Source organism: Melospiza melodia, chromosome 27 (assembly GCF_035770615.1).
Source record: "Melospiza melodia melodia isolate bMelMel2 chromosome 27, bMelMel2.pri, whole genome shotgun sequence".
Taxonomy (NCBI): Eukaryota; Metazoa; Chordata; class Aves; order Passeriformes; family Passerellidae; genus Melospiza; species Melospiza melodia.
Window position 1 is genome coordinate 8,609,825 of NC_086220.1, and position 24,028 is coordinate 8,633,852.

A 24,028-nucleotide genomic window follows, 5' to 3' on the forward strand; every position below is an offset into this window, starting at 1 on the left:
CGGGTGGGGACAGGACACAAATGTCCTGATGGGGACACAAATGACCGGGAGGGGACACAAATGTCCAGCAGGGGACACAAATGACCAGCAGGGGACACAAATGTCCAGCAGGGGACACGAATGGCCAGCAGGGGACACGAATGTCCAGTAGGGGACACAAATGTCCAGCAGGGGACACGAATGTCCAGTAGGGGACACAAATGTCCAGCAGGGGACACGAATGTCCAGCAGGGGACACAAATGTCCAGCAGGGGACATGAATGTCCAGCAGGGGACACGAATGACCAGCAGGGGACACAAATGTCCAGCAGGGGACACAAATGTCCAGCAGGGACCAGAAATTTCCGGCAAGGGACACAAATGACCGGCAGGGGACACAAATTTCCGGACACCTCCCTGACCCCTTAAGCTGCGGAAAGCCACCGAGATGGGACTGAGAGCGCAACTCCAGCTCCATCCTGCCCGTGCAGGGGTGCAGGGTTGGTGTCACTGCAGAAGGACCCGTGCCCTGATTTTTGTCACCTTACAGTGAAGTGTCACTGCCCCGGGAAGGGCTGTGGCCACCCTGCCTGTTTGGTGTGTCCCCCCGCAAATGGCGATGTCCCCAGTGCCATCCCAGTGAGGTGAAGGTGCGCCCCCCTTCCCCAGGAGCCCCCAGACCCCTGTGGGGACAGCAAAGCTTCAGCCCTGGCAGTGAGCTGTCACCCCCGGGGGACAGCGCGTCCTGCAGCGATGCCGGGGCTGAGGCGGCTCCTTCCCGTGCCGCTGGCCGGAGAGGAAACCGGGGCCGGCCGCCGCTCCGTCCCTGCCTTTCCTGGCCGCCTCCTGCCAAGAAATTCTCTCCAGGATCGCCTCGGGGCCGAGCCCTGCAGGGGCAGCGCCCCCAGAGCTGGGGATGGGGGCTCGGGGGTCTCCAGCACCCCGGTTCCGCCCAGTGCCCGATATGTGGGGTGCGATCCGTGGGGGGCTGGCTTTGGGGGGCGCTGGACCACGCACCAGAGGGGCGGGCGGCTTTCCTGGGTGGGTTTGGAGGGATTCGTCCCTGCAGTGTGGGATCTTCACCCCGCACTCAGCTCGACAGAACCCGGCTCTGTTCGTGGGGCATCCAGGGCCAACCCAGCCGTGGGTTGGGGTCTTCCCGTGCCTCTGAGCAGTGGGAACAGGGTGCTGGCACTTGTCCCTGCCCCGGTGGCACAGGCAGGGCAGGAGGCCTGTGCCAGCCCCGGGCTCTGCCTCCCGCCCTCACACGGGCACACAAAGTGCCCTGGCAGGACTTTGTCCCCCTCCACCTTGGCTACCCCACGTGTGCCCAGGCTGCCACTCCCCGCAGAGGGGACACACGCACACAGAGTGACACAGAGACCGGAGCTGTGAGCTGGCAGGGCGAGCCCCGCCGGAGCCGCAGGAACGGGGTGAGGGGATGCTCCAACACTTGGCCTGTGGCCGCTGCCGCCTCCGCGCTGCGCCGCTTTCTTATCAGCTGGCGGGGGGACAGCGCTGTTTACGGGAACGCTCAGCTGCTCCCGCGGCGTCTCTGAGCTGTCAGGGAGCTGGCGGGGGCACAAGGACACGGAGCAGCGGCCGGGGATGTCCTTTGTGCCAGTGGCTTTGCTTTGTTCTCCGGGGGTCTTGGGGGAATTCGTGACTCACTGCGGATTCCTGCGAGTCCAGTCATGCTGGAGACGGACTGGGCTGGACTCAGTTCCTTCCTGCGCCGCTCCGGCTGCCCAAGGACGCGCTCACAGCAAAGGCCCTTCCAAGAGCGCTTGGAGCAGGGGCTCCCTGCCCAGGGGGCTGCACAGGACCCTGGTTCAGGCGCCCAGAGCACCCTTGGGTGCCGGCAGCCCCCGTGCCCGGCGGGGTTGGGTGCTCCCCGTTTCCCCGGCATGAATCCCACCCTGGCCGCGGTATCCCCCCCGTGGGCTCAGCCAGGATCCCGTGGCCGCCCAGGGAACCCCGCCGTGCTCCCGTGCTGGCTGCCGTGAGCCGCCCTCGAGGAATCCTTTGGAGATGCTCCCGGCCGGGCGGGGACAGCCGGAGCCCCGCGTGGGCGGCCGAGCTCCCGCAGCAGGTGCTGGAGCCTGGGGAGCGGCCAAGACCCCCCTACTGTGGTCCCCGAGGCCGAGGTTGGGCGCTGACAGCCGGGCAGGTTCCAAGCGACACCAACTCAATGCCTTGGGGTGTCCCTGTCTTATCTGGACCCCTGGAATGGGCAGGAACGCAGCCCCCTCCCCTCCTCCGCGCACACCTGGGCAATGGGGAAGCCCCCCAGGATGCACACGGGGCAGAGGGTGCCGCCCCCATAGCCGGGACCCCCCATTTAGAGAGGGCAGCGCAGAGGGACCCCAGGAAGGGATCAGGAGCCGGGGACACCGAGGGGACAGAGCGGGCCACAAGCTGGGGGCTCCTCTCCGCAGCCCCAGGCCCGACCCCCGCCCCGCCGCGCTCCGCCCCGGGCCGCTGGCGGCGGTGTCGGCGCCTCCCCGCGCCCCCCCGGCCGGGGCGCGGCTATAAGGGAGCGGCGGGGCCGGCGGCGGGCGCGGGGCGGCGGAGCGGCAGGTACGGGACGGGCTCCGGGGGGAGCGGGTGGGGTGCCAGGCGTGGGGAGAAACGGGGGTCCCGCCCCGTGAGTTCCGTGAGGGATCGCAGCACCGGACCCTCCGCCCCTCTCCCGGCGTTTCTGCGCCAAGGGAGCGGCAGGTACGGCCGGGAAATGGGCGGGGGTCCCACCCTTGGGGTCCCCGTGGGTTACCGGGTCACCCTCCCCGCTTTATGGGGGGTCCCGGGGCCCCCCACGCTGCACGGCAGGGGGAGGGAGGCGGCAGGAGGGGGTCCTTCCCCGTGTGCCCCCGGATTGTCCCCAGCGCCCCTTTTGGGGTCCCCATCACCTCCCAAACTCTGCGGGCTGAGCCTGGCAGCTCATGGCACTGCCCACGGTGGGGACTGCGGGCGGCGTTGGGAATGGACTCCGGGCAGCCCCCGAGTGTGCCGGGGAGCCCTTTCCCCTGAGGGTTTGGTTTTGGAGCCGGTGGTGAAGGGGTGAAGGGGTGGGTGAGCCCGGGATGCGCGGAGCCGGGGGGAAAACGGTGTTTTGGAGCTTGAGCTGCGCGGTCACAAGGGGAGTTACAAAACCGGAATGCTCTGAGGAGCCCGGGGAGGGCAGGGTGAGAGCAGAGCCTGGAGAGGGCAGGGTGGGAGCAGAACCCTCAGAGGGCAGGGTGAGAGCAGAGCCCAGGGAGGGCAGGGTGAGAGCAGAACCCTCAAAGGGCAGGGTGGGAGCAGAGCGTGGGGAGGGCAGGGTGGGAGCAGAACCTGGAGAGGGCAGGGTGGGAGCAGAGCCCAGGGAGGGCAGGGTGAGAGCAGAACCTGGAGAGGGCAGGGTGAGAGCAGAGCCCAGGGAGGGCAGGGTGGGAGCAGAACCCTCAAAGGGCAGGGTGGGAGCAGAGCGTGGGGAGGGCAGGGTGGGAGCAGAACCTGGAGAGGGCAGGGTGGGAGCAGAGCCCAGGGAGGGCAGGGTGAGAGCAGAACCTGGAGAGGGCAGGGTGAGAGCAGAGCCCTCAGAGGGCAGGGTGGGAGCAGAGCCCTCAGAGGGCAGGGTGGGAGCAGAACCTGGAGAGGGCAGGGTGAAAGCAGAGCCCGGGGAGGGCAGGGTGGGAGCAGAACCCTCAGAGGGCAGGGTGGGAGCAGAGCTTGGGGAGGGCAGGGTGGGAGCAGAACCTGGAGAGGGCAGGGTGAGAGCAGAGCCCAGGGAGGGCAGGGTGGGAGCAGAGCCCAGGGAGGGCAGGGGGAGAGCAGAGCCTGGAGAGGGCAGGGTGAGAGCAGAACCCTCAGAGGGCAGGGTGAGAGCAGAACCCTCAGAGGGCAGGGTGAGAGCAGAGCCCAGGGAGGGCAGGGGGAGAGCAGAGCCTGGAGAGGGCAGGGTGAGAGCAGAGCCCAGGGAGGGCAGGGTGAGAGCAGAGCCCAGGGAGGGCAGGGTGGGAGCAGAACCCTCAGAGGGCAGGGTGAGAGCAGAGCTTGGGTAGGGCAGGGTGGCAGCAGCGCCCACCCCGCCGTGCCCTCAGTGGCAGCAGCGCCCACCCCGCCGTGCCCCCGCCGTGCCCTCACCGCCGTCCCTCCGCAGGTGCGGGGACATGGCCGGGGACATGCGGGCCGTGCTGTGCCTCTGGCTGCTGGTGGCCCCGGTGGCGCGGGTGGCCGTGTCCTCGCGGGTCCGCACCCGCCGGGAGCTGGGCCCCGGGCTGTACCAGCACGGCGTCTACGACGCGGGCGGCTCCTACTGCCAGCGGGGCGACGTGTGCTGCCACGGCCGCGACGACGGCTGCACCGTGCCCTACCACGACACGCTGTGCTACTGCGACCTCTTCTGCAACCGCACCGTGTCCGACTGCTGCCCCGACTTCTGGGAATACTGCCTGGGAATCCCGGCGCCCTTCCCCAAAGCCCCAGGTGAGGCTGCAGGTGCTGGGGTTCAGCCCTAGGGTGATGGGTGTGGTGCTGCCCTCGCTGCAGAGGTGCTCAGACTCCTCAGAATTTTAGGAATTGCTACGGAATGTCCGGGATGGGGATGGACTCCCTCAAAAAGAGGTGTGGGAGCAACCCGTGACCCCAGAGCCCGTTCCCATCAGTGCCTGCAGGGACACGAGGGGACATGAGGGGACGCCATCCCAGCTTGCCCGGTCACGTCTGGGGCAGGCAGATGCTGGCCCTGGTTTAACCCCCAGCTCCCAGCACAAGGCTCTCTCACAAGCCCCAGGCGCGGAGCAGAGCCAGCTCCCGGGCACAACCGGCCCCTTTATCCCTGTCCCGCCAGGCTGAGCACATTTAACCCTCCCGGCGCCGAGCCAGGCTCCCACCCTGCACCCACTGACCCCCACGTGCAGCCTGGATTTAAGAACCACGTTGATTTTCCCTTTGGTTTGCACCCCTGGGAATTTGGGGGTGCTGGTGGGACCCCAAACGCTCACCAGGAGCTCTCCTATTCCCATACAGGCTGTGCCCGTGCCGGACACAATTACCCCACAGGAGCCACGTACCGGGAGAACTGCAACCTGTGGTGAGTGTGGGCACCTGTGGCATGTCACCAGCACGTCACCAGAGGAAGGTGTCACGCTCCTGTAAACCTCAGAGAGCGAGGCCCGAGCTGGGTGGCGGGAGCTGCTGCCAAAATGCCTTTGCTCCAACAAAAACCCCGAGCCAGAGAGGGCCTTGAGCCTCTCCCAAGTTTCAGTTCGTGCCTGCGTGGGAGCCGGCGCTGCCCAGGGGCGTTTTGGCCATGCTGGTCCCAGCCCAGCTTGCCCAAGCCTGACCTGACGGGAGGTTCTGTGCTGCTGGGCACTCCCAGAGCTCGGGGTTAACTGGGAATACCGGTGTTCTGTACTGGTATTGCTGGCATGCGGAGGTGGGGGATTGGAGACGAGGATTGCAGCCCGAGGGGCGATGCTGCAGATAAGGGGAAATCAAAGGCAGCGTCTGGGGCGTGTGCAGGGCAGGGGCACGTGTGGGAACATGTGTGTGTGTGCTGGGGCTTCGGGTGAAAGGCTACCCTGAGCCTCCCTGCAGCTCTGGGGAGTTTATCCAGGGTGGTGGCACGGAGCACTCAGGGATGGAGGGTGTTCCTGTTCAATGCCAATGTCCCCAAGCCACGCAGGTGGGTGTCACCTCTCTACTGTGGGCGAGCATCTCTGACCCATCTCTTCCCTTCCAAACCCTTCCAAACCCTCTCCCCCACACTTGGTCCCTAGAGAACAGAAATTTCTGCAGTGTCACTTCCACCCCTGCCCCTGGTGTGGTCCTATTGTGGGGTACCAGGGGACAAAACCCATGGCAGGGTGACACAGGCTGTATGGGGCACCCATCTGGTGGCACCCGGAGGTGCTCCCAAGTCCCCAGGTGTCACACAGAACGCTGGGGCTGCAGGTGAAAAGCCAACCCGAGCCTCCCCACAGCTCTGGGGAGTTTCTCTGGGATTGTGGCATGGAGCACTTAGAGATGGAGGGTGTCCCCGTTCCCCTGGGAACGTCAGTGTCCCCAAGCCACGCAGGTGGATGTCACCTCTCGGCTGCTGGGGGAGCATCTCTGACCCCCCAGCACCGGGGGAGGGAGCAAACCCCTTCCAAACCTCCTCCCTCACATTTGGTGCCAGGAGAAGAGAAATTTCTGCAGCGTCACCCCAGGGTCCTGCTGGGGGGGGGGGGGGGGGTACAAGGGACAGAACCCATGGCGGGGTGACACGAGGTGTGTGTGGCACCCTGAGGTGCTCCCAAGCCCCCAGGTGTCACACAGAGCTCCGGGATCGCTCGGGGATGGATGGGGCAAGGCTGGAATCCAGGTGCTGCCGGCCAGGACCGGGGTGGGGGTGTCTGGCAGGACACGGCCACGGCCTCGCTCAGCTCCATAAAAGGGAAATGTGCCGGGATCTGAGCATGCCAAGCATTGCTCGCTGCACGGGGGGAGCACGGCCCGGGGCTCCCCAGGGGACCCACCACACCCCCAGAACCCCCCCCTTGGCCCGGCTGTCCCCATGGAGTGCCCTGGTCACTGTGGGTCACCCGTGGGGACAGCCAGCCCTGACCCCCAGCCCCGGGCTGCTGTCCAAGCCCCTCTCTGATGTCTGCAGCCCTGGCAGCTTTTCAGATGATTTTCTGTCCCATGGCCTGGCTGCCCTCGGGGCTCTTGTGGGGGCTGGGGTAGGGGAGGGGACAACTCCCAGGGTCACCCAGAGGCCACTCGGTGTCACCCAAAGGCCACTCGGGGTCACCCAAAGGGCTGCCCACGGATTCACCCCACTGCAAGGTGCCAAGCTCTGGTGACCCCCAACAAAAGCCGCCAGTTTGGGAAGGGCAGTGCCCACTCAGCGCCCCCCTGGTCACCCTGTGGACATCGTTTCTCACCTGTTGTTCCCCCTGCAGCACCTGCGGGCCCGGCGGGCAGTGGCAGTGCGAGGACCACGCCTGCCTGATGGATGGGGAGCTCATCGACGCCATCAACAGGGGCAATTACGGGTAAGGACCGGGCACAAGGGTGCTGCACCCCTCGCTGCTTTTCGGGGTGGCCCCTGAGCCGTGCCCCCCTCTCCCCACGCAGCTGGAGAGCCGCCAACTACAGCCAGTTCTGGGGGATGACCCTGGAGGACGGGATCCGGCACCGCCTGGGCACCTTCCGTCCCTCCGCCACCGTCATGAACATGAACGAGATGCACGTGAGTGCCCGCGGGGAGGGAAACTGAGGCACGGCCATGGCTGGGAAGGGGCTCCCGGAGCAGGGGGCAGGCAGGGCAGCCCTCGTGTTTGGAGACAGCGGCTCAGCAAATTCCCCCGGACAATCCCCGCGCTGCCAGTGTTGTTTTTTCCCCCTCTCCTCCGCGCTGGTTTCCCATCGGAACGCCGAGCCCGACGCTGCTGACTCAGCAGAGCTGCCTCTCTTTGCTTCTCCCCGCACCCAAACCCGGGCTTGGGCACCCCCCGGGGGTCCCTGGGGGGCTGGCAGGGTGTGACGGTGGTGACAGGGGTCTTTGGATGAGGGAAGAGGTGAGGATTTGACCCCATGTTTCAGAAGGCTGATTTATTATTTCATGATATATATTACATTAAATCTATACTAAAAAGAATAGAAGAAAAGGTTTCATCTCAGAAGGCTGGCTAAGAATAGAATAGAAAAGAATTAATAACAAAGGTTTGCTGCTCAGACAGTTTGTGCTGTGATTGGCCATTAATTAGAAACAACCACATGGGCCCAATCACAGATGCACCTGTTGCATTCTACAGGAGCAGATAATAATTATCTGCATTTTGTCCCTGAGGCCTCTCAGCTTCTCAGGAGGAAAAAAATCCCAAGGAAAGGATTTTCATGAAAAGATGTCTGCGGCAGCAGCGCTCGGTGCACCCCCAGCCCCAGGTTTAATTTTAGAGGCGTTTCCTGTGGGCGATTGTGGCCGTGTTCTCCCCAGGAAGGCCAGGGCGGGGACACTGTCCTGATCCAGGGAGGAAAGGCAGGGCCAGAGGCCACCCTGAGGGGCTGTGTCACCCTGGGCTGTCCCCTCGGGGCGGCCACCAAGGGCCCTGCTGGGCTCTGTGATGGGACACTCAGTGCTGGTGTGCTCTAAGGAGGTGCTGGGGCTGTGGAGCCCAAATTTAGGGGAAACTGAGGGGTTTGGCATTTCTGGGATAAATGGGAACCCAAATCTTTGTGTCTCAGGGTGATGTCCCTGTCCTGAGGGGTGTCACAATGAGGCTGGGGGGACACAAAAGTGGGGACACTGCTCAGAGGATGGCTGGGGTGGCAGGAGGAGCTGGGGTCCCATGGTGGAGCTGGGGACACTGGAGCTCACTGGGGACCATCTCGAAGGATGGTTGGGGTTGCAGGAGGAGCTGGGGGGTCCCGTGGGCTGAGCCCCCCCATCTCTGCCCCGCAGATGAACATGGACTCCAACGAGGTGCTGCCGCGTCGCTTCGATGCCGCCGAGAAGTGGCCCGGGATGATCCACGAGCCCCTGGACCAGGGGAACTGCGCCGGCTCCTGGGCCTTCTCCACGGCCGGTGAGGGGACAACTGGGACAGGGGGGACAACTGGGACAGAGGGGACAACTGGGACAGGGGGGACAACGGGGACGGAGCCACCTCCCCTTGACCTGCGGGGACAGGGACGGAGCCAAGTCCCTCTGAGCTGCGGGGACAGGGGCAAAGCCACCTCCCCATGAGATGGGGGGACAGCGGGTACAGAGGGGACAGGGACAGAACAACCTCCCCCTGAGCTGCAGGGACACTGGGGACAGGGATGGGACGTCCTCCCCCTGACCCGTGGCTCCTCCCCAGCCGTGGCCTCGGACCGCATCTCCATCCACTCCATGGGCCACATGACCCCCGCGCTGTCCCCCCAAAACCTCCTGTCCTGTGACACCCGAAACCAGCGCGGCTGCAGCGGGGGGCGCCTGGACGGAGCCTGGTGGTACCTGCGCAGGAGAGGGTGAGTGGGACACTGGGGTGATGGGATAATGGGATGGGGACAGGTGGGATGGGACGGGACGACGTGGGACAAGGCGAAACGGGAATGGAAGAGAATTGGATGGGGTGCGACACAATGGAATGGGGTAGGATGGGATAAGATGGGAATAGGAGAGAATAAGAGGGGATGGTACAGGATGGGATGGGACAGGAGGGGATGGCATCAAACAGGATGGAATGGGATAGGATGGGATAAAAAAGTTGTGGGATGAGATGGGAAGGGAGTAGGATGGGACAGGACAATATGGGACAAGATGAAATGGGAATGGAACGGGATGGGATGGGATGGGATGGGATGGGATGGGATGGGATGGGATGGGATGGGATGGGATGGGGGACAGGGCCTGCTCTGGGATAAAGGGGCTTTGGGGCTTTGGTCACCTGGAGAAAGCCCAGGAGATCCCTGTCCTTAACCTTGCTCGGACAGCTGGGGAATGAGGGCAGGATGGACAGTGGGGTTTGGGATTGGGATGGGAGTGGGGATCAGAGTGGAGATGGGAGTGGGGTTTGGAGTGAAAATGGAAGCGGGGATTGGAATGGGGATGAGAATGAGTTTTGGTACGGGAATGGAAGAGGGATTTGGTGTGAGGATGGAGAGTAAGTTCGGCACGGGGATGGGATTGAGACGGAGCAGGAAGTTCCATGTGGGATGGGGATGGCAGTGGGGTTCGGGATGAGGATGGAGCCGTTCCTTCCCCTCCCGCGCCCCAGCGTGGTGACGGACGAGTGCTACCCGTTCACGAGCCAGCAGAGCCAGCCCGCGGCGCCGCCCTGCATGATGCACAGCCGCTCCACGGGCCGGGGCAAGCGACAGGCGACAGCGCGCTGCCCCAACCCCCGGAGCCACGCCAACGACATCTACCAGTCCACGCCCGCCTACCGCCTCTCCTCCAGCGTGAGCGCCGGGCCCGCGGGCGGAGCGGGGAGCGGGAACGGGGCTTGGCGGCTGGGGCTGCTTCACCTGGGAAAGCCGAGCTTGGGAATGCGGCTGGGAAAACCCCACCGGGGGAGCGGCTCCTCCGCAGCGGCCGCCCGTGGGTGCTGGAGCTGCTCGGCTGCATCCCTGTGGGTGGGAGGGCACTGCCAGGGCTCCCGGTGCCGCTCGGTGTCAGCCTTGGCCGCTCTGTTCTGTGCTTGCAGGAGAAGGAGATCATGAAGGAGCTGATGGAGAACGGCCCCGTCCAAGGTATGGGAGAGGCAGGGGCACCCCTTGGTGCACCCCAAAAGGTTGGGGGAATAAAATAGGCGAGGAAACCTCTCTGCCCATGCTGGGGGAGCTGTGGTGGCAGCCAGAACCCCCCTGGGCTGCTCCCCCTGCGTGCCCAGGCAGCGCTGCCCCAGTGCCCGTCACGCTGCCCACCCCAGCGGGCACCGGGTTGCTCATTAACTCCTGAGATTTAATCACCGCCTTGGCAGCTGCGTTTGTTTAACTTTATTTGCGCTTTTTGAAACCTCCGCGGAGTGTTGTTGCATGGCCCCAGGGAGGCTCCAGCTGCTGTTTGGAATTTGATGCCCCCGTGCCCCTCTGTGCCCACATCCCCCACCCATGGGGACACAGATCCCCTTCCCTCGGGACAGTGGCAGTGTCCCCAAACCCTCTGGCCATCCCCACAGCCATCCTGGAGGTGCACGAGGATTTCTTCATGTACAAGAGCGGGATCTATCGGCACACGCCTGTGGCTGAGGGGAAGGGGCCCAAGCACCAGAGGCACGGGACCCACTCGGTGAAAATCACGGGGTAGGTCTGGGGGTGGCCTGGGGGACCCACAGCGCCATCCCATCCCATCCCATCCCATCCCATCCCATCCCATCCCATCCCATCCCATCCCATCCCATCCCATCCCATCCCATCCCATTCCTGCTCCTTCATGTTCCACCCCACCCAATTCTCTTCCATTCCCATTTCATCTTGTCCCATTCCGTCCTGTCCCATCCTGTCCCTATCCCATCCCATTCCCATCTGATTCTGTCCCATTCCCATTTCATCTTGTCCCATGTCATCCTGCCCCATTCCATCCTGTCCTGCCCCATCCCACAACTTTCCTATCCCATTCTATCCCATCCTATCCCATTCAGGGCGGCAAAAATGTTCCCTTTGGGTGTCCCCGAGCTGGGAAAGGTGACAAGGAGGGGAATTGGTGGCACAAGGGACACAGTGTGGCGCTCAGCACCCTGGAGGATGGGGGGTTTGGAGGTGCAGACCCCCAGGATGGGGTTGGATCTGCCCTGCGTCCGTGTTTCCTTCCTCCTGCCGTGGCTAAATATTCCTGCCCCTATTCCTGGAGCGGATGTCCCAACCTCGGATGGCCCTGGGGAGGTGCCGGGGGCAGGAAATGAGCAGGGTCAGCCCCCCCGTGCCCCAATCCCACCACGGGGCTGGGTGGGGGGACCCCAAAGTCTGGGGGAGCTTGGGGGGACCCCACAGTCTGGGGGAGCTTGGGAACCCCAAAGTCTGGGGGAGCTTGAGGGGACCCCACATTCTGGAGGTGCTTGGAGACACCACAGTCTGGGAGAGCTTGGGGACACCAAAGTCTGGGGGTGCTTGGGGACCCCAAAGTCTGGAGGTGCTTGGGGACACCAAAGTCTGGGGGAGTTTGGGGATCTTCCCCACATTCTGAGGGTGCTTGTGGACCCCCCCTCACTGTCCTGTCCCTCTGCAGGTGGGGAGAGGAGCAGCTGCCTGATGGCCAGACCCAAAAATACTGGGTAAGTTTTGGGGTGAAGAGCTCAGCCGTGGGGTGCTGCCATTCCCCGCACCCATTTGGGGTCCGGCTTGGCTTTTTTTGGGGGTGTCACCGCCCTGAGCGTGTCCCCTGTCCCCTCTGCAGACGGCGGCCAACTCGTGGGGCACGGCGTGGGGCGAGGGCGGCCACTTTCGCATCGCCCGCGGCGTCAACGAGTGCGAGGTGGAGACCTTCGTGGTGGGGGTTTGGGGCCGCGTCAGCATGGAGGACATGCCCCACAAGTGAGCCCCGCCGATGTCCCCAGTGTCCCCAGTGTCCCTGTCCCCAGCGCGGCCCTGCCCAGCTCACAGCACGGTGGGCAAGGCATTGTCCCCTGTGTCCAGTGGCAGGGGGCTGGCGCTGTTCCCTGTGTCCCCTGGAGGACAGCATGGAGGACATGCCCCACGAGTGAGCCCCATGATGTCCCCCAGTGTCCCCAGCGCGGTCCTACCCAGCTCACAGCACGCTGGGCAGGGGCTGGCGCTGTCCCTGTGTCCCCTGGAGGGGGCTGGCGCTGTCCCCCATGTCCCATGGAAGGGGCTGGCGCTGTCCCTGTGTCCCCTGGAGGGGGCTGCGTGTCCCCGCCGTGCTGACACAGCGGCTGGGGGCAGTGGGGCGTGCCAGGGGGATGCTCCGGGGGCTGCTCCCGTCTCCCATGGGATTTACCCGCTAATCCCCCCTGCCCCGGGGCTCGGCTGGGCTGCGGTGGCGGCTGGGGGCTCTTCAAAGGCAGCTGCACGCCCCCCCCCCCCCCCCAGAATCCCGGCTGTGGGATTTCTCCTCCTTTTCCCAATGGAAATTCCTGTCCCTCCCGTCCTGGCTCCAGCAGCTCCTCCCAGCAGGGCAGCGCTGGAGTTTGGGGGTGAAATAACCCACCAAGGGGGTCCCCTGAGCCCCCAGGGCTGCGTGGTGCCAGGATGGGGTCCCCACCGTCCCCCCCAGCCCGTCCCTATGGTGCTATGGCCCTGCCACCCCCCTGGGGGACAGCAGGGACAAGGGAGGGCTCAGCCCCGTGGTGTCCCCATGTCCTGGGGGGGCCACAAGTGGGGTCCACGCAGCCAGCACAGCCCCTCTTCCCCCTCAACCCAAGGGCTGTACTTTTAAGACATTTTTTTGTATTTATTTTGCTTTTTATTGTTTGTAAATAAAGTAATGGAAGCCTCAGAGCCCGGAGGGTGCGCTCAGTGCTCCGAGGGGGACGCGTGGCCCCTGTCACCCCCCGTCTGGGGGGCCCAGCGCGGCCTCGGGAAGGGCTGGGGGGGTGAGATAAGGCCCCGCTCATTGTCCACCTTCCGGCCCCGCCGCTCCGGTCACCGCGGCCAGCGCTGGCCACGCCGCGGGCACGCGCAGCCACTCGGGCCACCGCGGCCACCCATGTCACCACGGCCAGGGGGTCACCACGGCCGGCTGTGCCACCGCACCCGGCTGTGCCACCACGGCCAGGTATTGCCACCACAGCCACCGTGCAGCTGGGCGGCCAAGTGCCAGCTGCAAGTGCCACCACGGTGACACGCGCCACCCCAAGTGCCACAAAAATGAGACGTGCCGCCACATCCACGGTGTCCCCACAGCCCCCGTGCCCTCCCTGGGGTGGCGCTGGGGCTGTTGTCGCCTTTCCCAAAGGCCTGCGTTGGTGGCGGTCCCTGTCCGTGTCCCCTCCCTCTGTCACCCCCGGGTCCCCACGCAGGGGACATTCACGGGGTGGAGGGCGGTGCCACCTCGTGGTGGCTTCCTGTAACTGCAGGATGGGTGCGAATATGTTTATATGTTTTTAAAATATGTAAAAATATCTCTATTGTGTATAGATAGAGATATAGATGTGTATAGTTATGTCTGTACATCTATACATATACAGGTGTCTGTTTGTGTTCATTTCCCCATATATATCTCAATATAAATCTCTCAATGTATTTATATATGTGTGTGTATATACCTGTATATTTATATATATATGTGCAAAAATATATATATTTTTATATATATATTTTTGCACACATATATATAAAAATATCCTGTATATGTTTCTATATGTGTATATATGTGCATGTAACCACACCTATTTAATATATATAATATAAATAATGTAATAGAAAAATATAACATATAAAATATGTATAAGATATAAAACATAATGTATATATAATATTATATATTATATTATATATATTATATTATATATTATATATATTATATTATATAATATATAATATGTAATATATTATATATAATATATTATATATAATATATTATATATTATATATTATATAATATATATTATATATTTATATTATACATTATACATTATATTATATATTTATATTATGTATTATGTATTATATATTATATATTACGTGTGTCTATGTATTTACATATATACTTGCATGTATACAAACATGCATTTCTATATATTTACATACGTATATATACATATAAACAGTTTTTAATATGTTTATGTGTATCTATATATATGTACATGTATGTATATATACATTAAAAATGTCTGTATATATACTTATATGTGAAAATATGCATGTACACACACCTCTATATATGTATATATATATACACCAGTGTATATATACATATCTACCTATACACCTGTATGTGTGTATGTATATATATAAAAAAATATATATCATGCAGGTATGTATTTTAAATATATTTATATGTATTTTATATATATTTTACATATATCTATATTATATATAGCATATAAAATATATTAGAAATACATATATGCACATATAAAATGTATTTAAAATCTATAAAATATATATTTCTATTTTTTATATACATATAAATATATTTATACGTATTTACAACCCCTCTGCCTCAAGCCCAAGCAGAGCTGAGCTCTGACTCAACAGAAATATTGGAAATGCTCAGGGGAAAACATCCTTGGAATGCTCGGGGATGGTTGGGAACAGCCAGTCCTGCCCGGGGCTGGAAAACACCGAGGTCACACAGAAAACACCGAGCCTGGCTCCTCCTGCTCATCTCAGACCTTTGAACCTTTTATTCCTTAAGAATTCCTCCAAATCTCTCGGAGATTCCTCAGGGTGAATTCCAGGCTCATCACTCAGGAAGAAAACTCCTGCACTGATGGGATTTTTCTGCGCCTCAGGAGTCCCCCCTTAATCCTTTATTTTCCATATTTGGACATGAAATTCCTCAGAATTGATCTTAGGGAACGGTGTCCAGCCCTGGGACGTGTCCCCTGGTGCCACCACAGGGGACAAGAGGCATCTGATGTCCCCCTGGAGCCCCCCCTGGACACAGAGACCACGGAGCAGCTGGAGCAGAACACGTTTTATTCCAAAGCTGGAAAACCTGAGCTCTGAACTTTGGATTTGGCTTCAGGATTGGCAACAGCGAGGGGACAATCCCATGGGGCTGCAGCAGGACATCCCATTCCAGCAGCCCCGTGGAAAACAGGGATGAGACCCCCCAGGAAAGCATTCCCAGGGCGGGATGCGCTCCCAGGGCACTCAGGTAGGGAAGGAAGGAGCTTTATCCTCATTTTCCCCCTTTCCTGCTTCTTCCAAACCCAAGGTGCAGCTTTTCCTCCCTAAAATGAAGATGTTCTGCTGCAGGCACCTCGGGATGAAGCTGGAATTTGGGGCTGGCACGGGATCTAAGCTGCTTTGGCTGTCCCAGTTTGGCGTGGGTTTCACAAAACGGACACGAGGAATCCAAGCCAGGAAAACCCCAGCAGGATTTGGGGTGGATCAAGCTGGAAATTTGGCCCCGGGGGGAACTCTCAGATGGGCTCAGCATCATCCAACAGAGAAGATGAGGATGGCTGAAGGTTCTGGAGAGCTCCAGAATTCCCAGCCTTTGGAGTGGGGATGTCAGAGCATCCGTGTCACCACCATGGTGAGGAAATCCTCGTAGCTGAGGCGGACATTCCCCACCATGGCCGTGTCCTTCTCCCTGAAGGCGTCGGTGAGGCTCTGCAGCTGCATGCAGATGTGGATGAACCGGTCCAGCTGGATACTGGGATTGGGGGAGCGCTGGGCGTACCGGGCCAGCAGCAGCTGGCTGAACTGGGGGCTCAGGTTGTAACCCATCTGGGAGAAAGCTGGGGAGAGGAAAAACTCGGATTGAACCTTCCCAAGTGGAAAGGGAGCGGCTGTGTCCTGCTCGCCCATGCCCCACACACCCCATCTCCCACTCGCACCACCCTTCCCACTCAGGGTGTGCACGGGCAGGGCTCTCCAGAGGAATCAAACCACAAATTCCAGGCATTTTTCCCTTTCACACACACCCAAGAGCTCCTCCCCACAAACCAGGCTCCAGCCACTCATCGTTGAGAGGGAATTCTGGGCTTCCTGAAGGAACTTTGTGCCCCACCCCTGCTGCAGCTCATCACCTCCTGTCCCCTGAGAAGCTCCTGGTTTATCCCATGGATAATTCCCAAGGAGCTCAGACCCCTCCAGCCCGGCTGCAGAGACCACTCCAGCAGGAATTCCAGGTTCCAGCTGGGAACAGAGCCTGGAAATGGTTATGGGGGGCATCAGGAGGGGCCAGGCTGGTGGCTGTGGCCCTCACCCACCTTGCTGGAGCTCGCTGAAGCTGATGGAGCCGGACTGGTCCCGGTCATACTGCTGGAAGAGGCTCCTCCACTGCTGGATGAAGCGCAGCAGGGCGGAGAAGCCGTAGACGTCGATGCGCCCCGACCGCGTCTTGTCGAACATGTCTGGGCAGGGAGGAGCAGCAACAGGGCAGGGAGGAGGAGTGGAAAAGCTGCAGAAACCTCCAGGGAGCTCAGGATCCACGCCGTGGCTCCCTGGAGTCCTGCTCTGATCCCAAAAATCCCCCTCGCCAGGACTGCGATCCACCGGGACCGTTCAACCCTCAAGGCTGGTAAGAAACGGCACCAAAAGCTGAGGTTGGGGCAAGCTTTGGGTGAATCTCTGCATTTTTTGGGCTTCCCTCACTTTCCTCCCTGTCTTTCTGGGATCTGGGGCTTGTGCAGAGCTGGGATTTCCTTTCCCAAGCAGGATTTTGGGCCCTGCACCCGTGTCCTGCCCCACTGGGAGCTGCTTGGTTTGCCCAGCTCCAGCCGGGAGCGATACCCAGGGAAAAGGGGAATTCACCCCAAATCCAACCAAACCAGATGAGAAGGAGGGGAAGGAGACCCCAAACTCACTGATCATGAGCAGACAGGTCTCATCGTTGAACGAGGACCAGTTGTTGTTGACCAGAGCCTGCTTCAGCTCCTTGACGGAGATGAACCCGCTGTGATCCGTATCCACCGTCTGGAACCAGGAAAACGCCTCGGGATCCACCCCTGGGGGGGCATTCCCTGCTCGGGGAGAGGCCATCGGAGCTGTCACCTTCCCCTCGGACAGGCCAGGGGCTGGGCTGGGCTGGCCCCGGAGCTTCTCCTCCCACGGGAATTACAGCTCGGTAAATCCCGGGAGAACGGGGCTGGGATGGGCACGGAACGGCTGGAGCCGGGAATGGGCTGGGAACCGGAGCCTGGGGTGGAGAGGAGCCACGGTGCTGCCCCACAAATCCGGCAGAACCGGGAGATTGGTGTGGGGTGAAAGTTTTAGGGCTGCCTGGCCCTTCCTCTTCCTCCCTTTTCTCTTTTTCCTCCTCCTCTTTCTCCTTTCCCTCCTCCTCTTCCTTCTCCTCCCTCTCCTCCTCCTCCTCCAGGATTTCAAAATAATAAACCGGGACATCCAATTTCATCCTCCCGGTGGCTTCTGCTGAGCTGGGGACCCCCTCAACCCCCATCGGGGTGGGGACTCCCCAGCCCCCCGACCCCGCACCGGGCTGGGCACCCCATCTCTGCCCACCTCGTCCCGGGTACCGCGGCAGGGAGATCCCGAACTCACCTCCCGGGGCCGGCCCGCCGTAGGGCCCGGGCTGGGGGCTGCCGTAGGGGCCGCCGTAGGGACCCCCGGGTGGGGGATGCCCGTAGGGTCCCGGGGGTGGCCCCCCGCCATAGGGACCCCCGGGTGGGGGGTGCCCGTAGGGTCCCGGGGGTGGCCCCCCGCCGTAGGGAGCCCCGGGGTACGGCCCGACCGAGGGGGGCTGTCCTGCGCCGGGGTAGCCCTGGGGAGGGGACAGAGCCGGTGTGAGGCGGGCACCGGGCACCGGGCACCGGGATGGGCACGGGGATGGAGCTGGTGTCGCTCACCCTGGAGACCCTGCGCGCCTCCCATGGCCCCGACCTCCGGACCAGCGCCCGGTCCGACCCCCGCCCCGGTCACAGTCCAGATCCCGTTCCCAATCACGGTCCGGATCCCGGTCACAGTCCGGATCCCGGTCACAGTCCCGATCCCGGTCACAGTCCCGATCCCGGTCCCTGGTCCCCAGCGCCGCTCTGGGTTCCGGTCCCGCTCCCCGGTCCCACTCTCCGCTGCCTCTCCGGTCCCGCACCCCGGTCCCCATTCCCTGCCCTCCGGTCCCGGTCGGGCTCCCTGCCGCCCCTCCCACTCCTCCGGTCCCGGTCCCAGTTCCCGTTCCCCGCCGCCGCTCCTGATCCCGATCCCGATCCCGATCCCGATCCCGATCCCGATCCCGATCCCGGTCCCGGTCCCGCACCTGCCCCGGGTACGCCATAGCGGGTCTTCCGCCCCGGCCACGCCCTGATGACGTCACCGAAACGTCCTGCACCCATTGGCTACGCTAGGCAGTGACCACGCCTCTGGGCGGGGCGGGGGCAGGGCGGTGACGCGCGGGAAGCGCGCGCCCGACGGAGGCCTTAAAGCGGCAACGGCGCCTGGGCGGGGTGGGGCCCACCAGGAGCGGGGATAGCGCCGGGATCAGTCCGGGAGTGCGGCCGGGATCAGCCCGGGAATGGAGCTGGAATTCCCCGGGAGATCAACCGGGATCAGCCCGGGAATGGGGCTGGCGACGCCACAAAATGAGGGCTGGGATTCCCCTAGCAGCCGGACCGAGATCCCTCTATGAGCAGGGCTGGGATAGCGGTCTGGGATTCCCAGGAATTCCAGGCATGATCCAAGAGTAGGGCTGGTGTCAGCCTCAGAGTAGGCCTAGAATCCCCACAAGACCACGGGAATTAGTTTGGGATTCCTCCAGAGGCAAAGCTGGGATCCCACCCCAACCCAGATCTCCTGGAACCAGGGCTGGGATGTGCTGAGATGAGAGCGGGATCTCCGCAGGAACGGCGCTGGGATAGCCCCAAATCAGGGCTGGGATTGCCTTGAGACATCCCAGGATCCCCTGGCATCAGGACTGGCACTCCCCCTTCCATGCCAGGGAGCTCAGCATCACCGTGTCCCCAACCAGAGTGGGCTCACGCCGCTCAGATGGCTGGAGCAGCATCCCTTGGTGACAGGGTGGTGACAGTCTGGGGATGAGGCACAGAGCCACCCACGTCCACTCACAGGTGTATTTTTGGGGCAGGATCCACCTGCCCCCACCATTGCCTGTACAAGCCCCCCCTGAGCCCCCCAGCACGGGCACGGCCCCGGCACAGCGGGGTGAAACACGAACAATATTAACAGCAAATCTGGGGGGGCTCGGGGGGCACGGGGGGCTCAGCCAAAGGGACCCTTGACGTTCTTGGGCTGGAAGAGCGGCTGCTCCACGGGCAGAGCCCCCAGGCAGTCGGCAGGGTTGCAGTGCCCCGTTTTGCCCGGCTGCCCCGTGGCACCGGGAGGGCCGGGGATGCCAGGGATGCCCTGCTGCCCCACGGGGCCCGGGGGACCCATCTTGCCGTAGCCTGGTGGCCCTTGGGGACCTGGAAGAGAAGGAGTGAAGGGAAAGTGGGGTGACAGCAAAGCCCAGGGTGGGGCTGGGGGCCAGGCAGAGGTTGGGGGCTCACCTGGGGGTCCCGGGGGGCCGCTGTCCCCCATCAGCCCCACGCCTTTCTCGCCTTTCTCTCCTTTGGCACCCGGCTCACCTGGGGGAGAGGTGGAGGGAGAGGAGGGGTGAGAAGCTGGCACAGCCACAGCGTCCCAGTGCTGGGGATGAACTGGGAACAGCCCAGGGACACTGGGAATGAACTGGGAACGGGCCAGGGACACTAGGGATGAACTGGGGACACTGGGGATGAACTGGGGACACTGGGAATGTACCGGGAACAGCCCAGGGACACTGGGAATGAACTGGGGACACTGGGAACGTCCTGGGGACACTGGTAATGTCCTGGGGACACTGAGAATGAACTGGGGACACTGAGAATGAACTGGGGACACTGCAAATGTCCCGGGGATACTGGGAACAGCCCAGAGACACTGGGAATGAACTGGGGACACTGGGAACAGCCCAGGGACACCAGGAGCATCCAAGGGACACTGGGAACAGCCCAGGGACACTGGGAACACTACAGAGACACCAGGAACATCCTAGGGACATCGAGAACATGGTGGGGACACCGGGAACACTGCAGGGACATTGGGAATGCCTCAGGGGCATTGATAACATGATGGGGACACCAGGAACATCCTGAGGACACCGGGAACACCCCAGGGACATTGAAAACATGATGGGGACACTGGGAACACTCCAGGGACACCAGGAACATCCTGGGGACACCGGGAGCAGCACAGGGACATTGAGAACATGATGGGGACACCAGGAACACCCCAGGGACATTGAGAACATATTGGGGACACCGGGAACACCCCAGGGACATTGAGAACATGATGGGGACACCAGGAACACCCCAGGGACATTGAGAACATGATGGGGACACCAGGAACATCCTGAGGACACCAGGAACAGCACAGGGACATTGAGAACATGATGGGGACACCAGGAACACCGCAGGGACAGTGGGAATGCCCCAGGGACACCAGGAACATCCTGGGGACACCGGGAACAGCCCAGGGACACTGGGAACACTACAGAGACACCAGGAACATCCCAGGGACATCGAGAACACGGTGGGGACACCGGGAACACTGCAGGGACATTGGGAATGCCCCAGGGACACCAGGAACATCCCAGGGACATCGAGAACATGATGGGGACACCAGGAACACCGCAGGGACAGTGGGAACACTACAGAGACACCAGGAACATCCCAGGGACATCGAGAACACGGTGGGGACACCGGGAACACCGCAGTGACACCGGTGACGGCCCGGGGAGCAGCACGTACCCCGCATGCCAGGCACGCCCTGCCGCCCCTCTCGGCCGATCTGCCCCGGCATGCCCGGGGAGCCGGGGGGTCCCGGCCGGCCGGGCAGCCCGTCCTTGCCGGGGGGACCGGGCCTGCCCGGGGACGCCACCATCTCCACCGGGAAGTGCAGCCGGGAGGTGTAATAGGCCATCCGCTCTGCGGGGACACAAACGGGGACAAAAACGGGGACAAAACCCGAGCTCAGCCAGCGGGGACAGGGTGGGGACAGGGTGGGGACGCAGGGAGGGTCACCAGCCCCCGTTACCGTCAAACATCTTGTTCAGCTCCTGGCGGATGAAGCGCTTGACCTCGTCGTAATTGACCACATCTCCCTGTGGGGACAGAGGGGACACAGGAGGGGACACAGGAGGGGACACACGATGAGACATGCAAGGGGACATGAAGGGACACAAGGGGACACGTGAGGGGGCACAGGAGGGGAGACATGTGAGGGGACACACGGGGACATGCCAGGGGACACAGGAGGGGGCACATGAGGGGATACAAGGGGACACGTGAGGGGACATGAAGGGACACGAGGGGACACAGGAGGGGACACACAAGGGGACACGAGGTGACACACGAGGGGACACAGGAGGGGACACATGAGGAGACACACGAGGGGACATGAGGGGACACGAGGAGGGGACACACAATGGGACACACGAGGCGACACACGAGGGAACACGAGGGGACACGAGGGGACACGAGGGGACACAAGGACACACAAGGGGACATGTGAGGGGACACAGGAGGGGACACACGAGGGGACACACGAGGGGACACAGCCACCACTCCCCACCACAGGGACATCGTCCTGCCCCCCGACAGGGCCACCCTCTGTCCTTACCATCATGCCCGGGGGTCCCGGCAGGCCGGGGCTGCCCGCTGGGCCCGGCGAGCCCGGGGGTCCCCTCTCCCCCGCGGGGCCCCGCGGCCCCACCAGCCCCATGGAGCCGCTTTTGCCCGGCCCCCCTGGCATCCCGGCTCTGCCCTTCTCGCCGGGGTAGCCGCGCTCGCCGGGGGCTCCAGTGTCGCCCTGCGGATGGCAAAGGTCAGTTCTGGAGTGCCAGGACAGCACAGCGAGCGTGGTGGCACTGCCAGCTGGCACAGCCTCACCTTCTGTCCAGCTGGGCCTGCAATGCCCGGTTTGCCTGGTGGTCCCTAAAAAAAACAGGAGCAGTGTGACAGGGATGTCACCCCAGCCAGGCCAGGGGGGTGACAAAATCCGTGTCCAGCTGGGCAGAAAGTTCCAGAGAACGCTGCTCACCTCCTTCCCGACGGGTCCGTCCGCTCCCTGCTCTCCCTGCGGGGACAAAGAGGGGCAGCGTGAGGTGGTGACACCACAGGGCCACCCCAAGGTCCCCACGCGCGGGGTGCAGGGTCCTGCTGTGCTCACCGGTGGTCCTGGGTGTCCTGGGGGTCCCGGCTGTCCTGGCATTCCCGGCAGACCCCGCTCGCCCACGGAGCCGCGCTCGCCCTTCAGCCCCTGTGGAGAGGAGGGAACGGGAGCACCGGGATCAGGGGATCCCAAAACCCCCAAATCCCCAACCCAAAGCCCCTATGGAGAGGAGGGAACGGGAGCACCAGGATCAGGGGATCCCAAAACCCCAAATCCCCAACCCAAAGCCCCTGTGGAGAGGAGGGAACGGGAACACTGGGAACATCGGGATCAGGGAATCCCAAAACCCCCAAATCCCCTGTGGGGAGGAGGGAACGGGAACCCCGGAGCATCAGGATCAGGGGATCCCAAACCCACCCATCCTCACCCCAAAGCCCCTGTGGGGAGGAGGGATAGGGAGCACCAAGAGTACTGGGATCAGGAGATCCCAAAACCCCAAACCCTCTGTGGGGAAGAGGGACCAGGAGCTTCTGGAGCATCGGGATCAGGGGATCCCAAAAGCCCAGATCCCCACCCCAAAGCCCCTGCAGGGAGGAGGGATCGGGAGCACCAAGAGCACTGGGATCAGGGGATCCCAAACCCCCAAATCCCCACCCCAAACCCCCACCCCCGGCACTACTCACCACCCCAGCCAGGCCAGCGGGTCCTGGCTGTCCTGGGCTGCCAGGGGGACCCTGGGGACAGAGGCAGGGCGGTCAGTTGGCGGTCACGGGTGGTGTCCCCACTCCCTGTCACCAAAGGGATCCCCTCTAGGATTCCCCCATTGTGGGGGCACCAACTTACGATGAGCCCTGGGGGTCCCTGCCGGCCTTGGGGTCCCATGGGTCCGGGGTCACCCTGAGGAAGGCAAGGTGAGGAGGAGGATGAGGGTGGCAAGGTGGTGACAAGGGGGTGACAAGGGGGTGACAAGGGGTCACTCACCTCAGCTCCTGGCCGGCCCGTGCTGCCTGGTGGGCCGGGTTTGCCGCAGTCACCCTAAAAGGAGAAGGGACCGTGAGGGGAGTCCTGGCCATGCCTGCGGTCCCTGGGGACGTCACCAGGCAGTGTCACCACGGCTCACCTTTGGTCCTGGCAGCCCTGGGTGTCCTGTCTTGCCCTTGAAGCCCTGGGGAGAGAAGAGAGCTGGGTGGGGGTCCCAGGGTGATGCCAGGTGACCCTGACCATGCAGTGCTGGTCCAGGGCCACCAACCTCAGCTGGGTGTCACCAGGAACACCTCAGGGGACAGTCCTGGCTCAGGAGAGCCCAGGTGACAAGAGAGGTGACAAGGAGGGTGTCACTCACCGGGGGACCCATCATTCCTGGTGGCCCGGGGGGACCAGGGTCACCCTGGGGACAGACAGACAGACAGACCGGGGTTGGGGGTGTCCTGGGGGGTGCAGGGTGGCTGCCCCCCACCCAAACCCAGCCTCACCCTCAGCCCTGGCTTGCCGTCCTTGCCATCCAGGCCTTCCAAACCAGCAGGGCCCTGTGGGGACAAGGTGACAGTGACAGAGGGAGGGTGGCACTGGGGAGATCTGAGGGACTTGCTCAGGGCACCCCAGGCCATGGGAACAGATCCCAGGGGATGGGAACGGGTTCCTGGAGATAGGAACAGGTCCCTGGGGTTGGGAACAGCCAGTGTTGCTCCCAGGAGCACCCAAGGGTGACACATGGGGGGGGTCTTACCTGGATTCCAGGGGGTCCGGGGGGTCCGGGGGGCCCTGGCATCCCCGTGGGGCCCCGCATGCCCTCGCTGCCCTGCAAGAGCCACAGGAGGTGACAGGCAGGTCACAGGCAGGGCCACCAGACCTGGCCATA

At 62.2% G+C, this 24,028-nt stretch overlaps 3 protein-coding genes and 1 long non-coding RNA gene across 4 annotated transcripts in view; 2 read left to right on the plus strand and 2 right to left on the minus strand.

Annotated features, from left to right (window-relative positions):
* The first annotated feature begins 2,597 nt into the window (after window positions 1–2,597).
* On the plus strand, window positions 2,598–12,888 carry TINAGL1 (tubulointerstitial nephritis antigen like 1). Its single transcript, XM_063177374.1, has 12 exons — window positions 2,598–2,700; window positions 4,121–4,446; window positions 4,990–5,053; window positions 6,909–7,001; window positions 7,084–7,198; window positions 8,411–8,534; window positions 8,811–8,961; window positions 9,711–9,894; window positions 10,140–10,185; window positions 10,614–10,737; window positions 11,660–11,705; window positions 11,828–12,888. The coding sequence occupies exons 2-12, from the start codon at window positions 4,131–4,133 to the stop codon at window positions 11,966–11,968; spliced, it is 1,404 nt and encodes a 467-aa protein (XP_063033444.1). The 5' UTR covers window positions 2,598–2,700; window positions 4,121–4,130; the 3' UTR covers window positions 11,969–12,888.
* Window positions 12,889–15,016: 2,128 nt separating this feature from the next.
* Window positions 15,017–18,337, minus strand: PEF1 (penta-EF-hand domain containing 1). Its single transcript, XM_063177382.1, has 5 exons — window positions 18,281–18,337; window positions 17,569–17,788; window positions 16,875–17,030; window positions 16,278–16,421; window positions 15,017–15,803 (listed from the first exon to the last, which is right to left on the minus strand). The coding sequence occupies exons 1-5, from the start codon at window positions 18,296–18,298 to the stop codon at window positions 15,574–15,576; spliced, it is 768 nt and encodes a 255-aa protein (XP_063033452.1). The 5' UTR covers window positions 18,299–18,337; the 3' UTR covers window positions 15,017–15,573.
* LOC134429963 (uncharacterized) lies at window positions 16,415–17,421 on the plus strand. The gene is made up of 2 exons (XR_010030693.1): window positions 16,415–16,588; window positions 16,723–17,421. It is a non-coding gene; the product is annotated as an uncharacterized LOC134429963 (long non-coding RNA).
* Window positions 18,338–19,077: 740 nt separating the features above from the next.
* COL16A1 (collagen type XVI alpha 1 chain) overlaps window positions 19,078–24,028 on the minus strand; it is a 32,106-nt gene continuing 27,155 nt past the window's right edge. Inside the window, exons 56-70 of the mRNA XM_063177383.1 lie at window positions 23,897–23,968; window positions 23,643–23,696; window positions 23,513–23,557; window positions 23,291–23,335; window positions 23,152–23,205; window positions 23,014–23,067; window positions 22,854–22,904; window positions 22,228–22,317; window positions 22,099–22,134; window positions 21,948–21,992; window positions 21,679–21,867; window positions 21,094–21,160; window positions 20,808–20,984; window positions 19,527–19,604; window positions 19,078–19,442 (exon numbers count right to left, since the gene is read on the minus strand). Coding sequence (XP_063033453.1) covers window positions 19,240–19,442; window positions 19,527–19,604; window positions 20,808–20,984; window positions 21,094–21,160; window positions 21,679–21,867; window positions 21,948–21,992; window positions 22,099–22,134; window positions 22,228–22,317; window positions 22,854–22,904; window positions 23,014–23,067; window positions 23,152–23,205; window positions 23,291–23,335; window positions 23,513–23,557; window positions 23,643–23,696; window positions 23,897–23,968 — 1,260 coding nt within the window. The 3' untranslated portion in view covers window positions 19,078–19,239. The remainder of the gene's footprint in view (window positions 19,443–19,526; window positions 19,605–20,807; window positions 20,985–21,093; window positions 21,161–21,678; window positions 21,868–21,947; window positions 21,993–22,098; window positions 22,135–22,227; window positions 22,318–22,853; window positions 22,905–23,013; window positions 23,068–23,151; window positions 23,206–23,290; window positions 23,336–23,512; window positions 23,558–23,642; window positions 23,697–23,896; window positions 23,969–24,028) is intronic.

Bases quoted from the DNA above. Each gene is read 5' to 3' on its own strand.
- TINAGL1 (XM_063177374.1), top strand. From the start codon at position 4,131: ATGGCCGGGGACATGCGGGCCGTGCTGTGCCTCTGGCTGCTGGTGGCC. The intron at 10,738-11,659 runs GTAGGTCTGGGG...GTCCCTCTGCAG, and splicing joins CACTCGGTGAAAATCACGGG to GTGGGGAGAGGAGCAGCTGC. The intron at 11,706-11,827 runs GTAAGTTTTGGG...TCCCCTCTGCAG, and splicing joins GCCAGACCCAAAAATACTGG to ACGGCGGCCAACTCGTGGGG.
- PEF1 (XM_063177382.1), bottom strand. The intron at 17,031-17,568 runs GTGAGTTCGGGA...CTCCCCGAGCAG, and splicing joins CGGCGGGCCGGCCCCGGGAG to GGAATGCCCCCCCAGGGGTG. The intron at 16,422-16,874 runs GTGAGTTTGGGG...CTCCCTGCCCAG, and splicing joins GACCTGTCTGCTCATGATCA to ACATGTTCGACAAGACGCGG.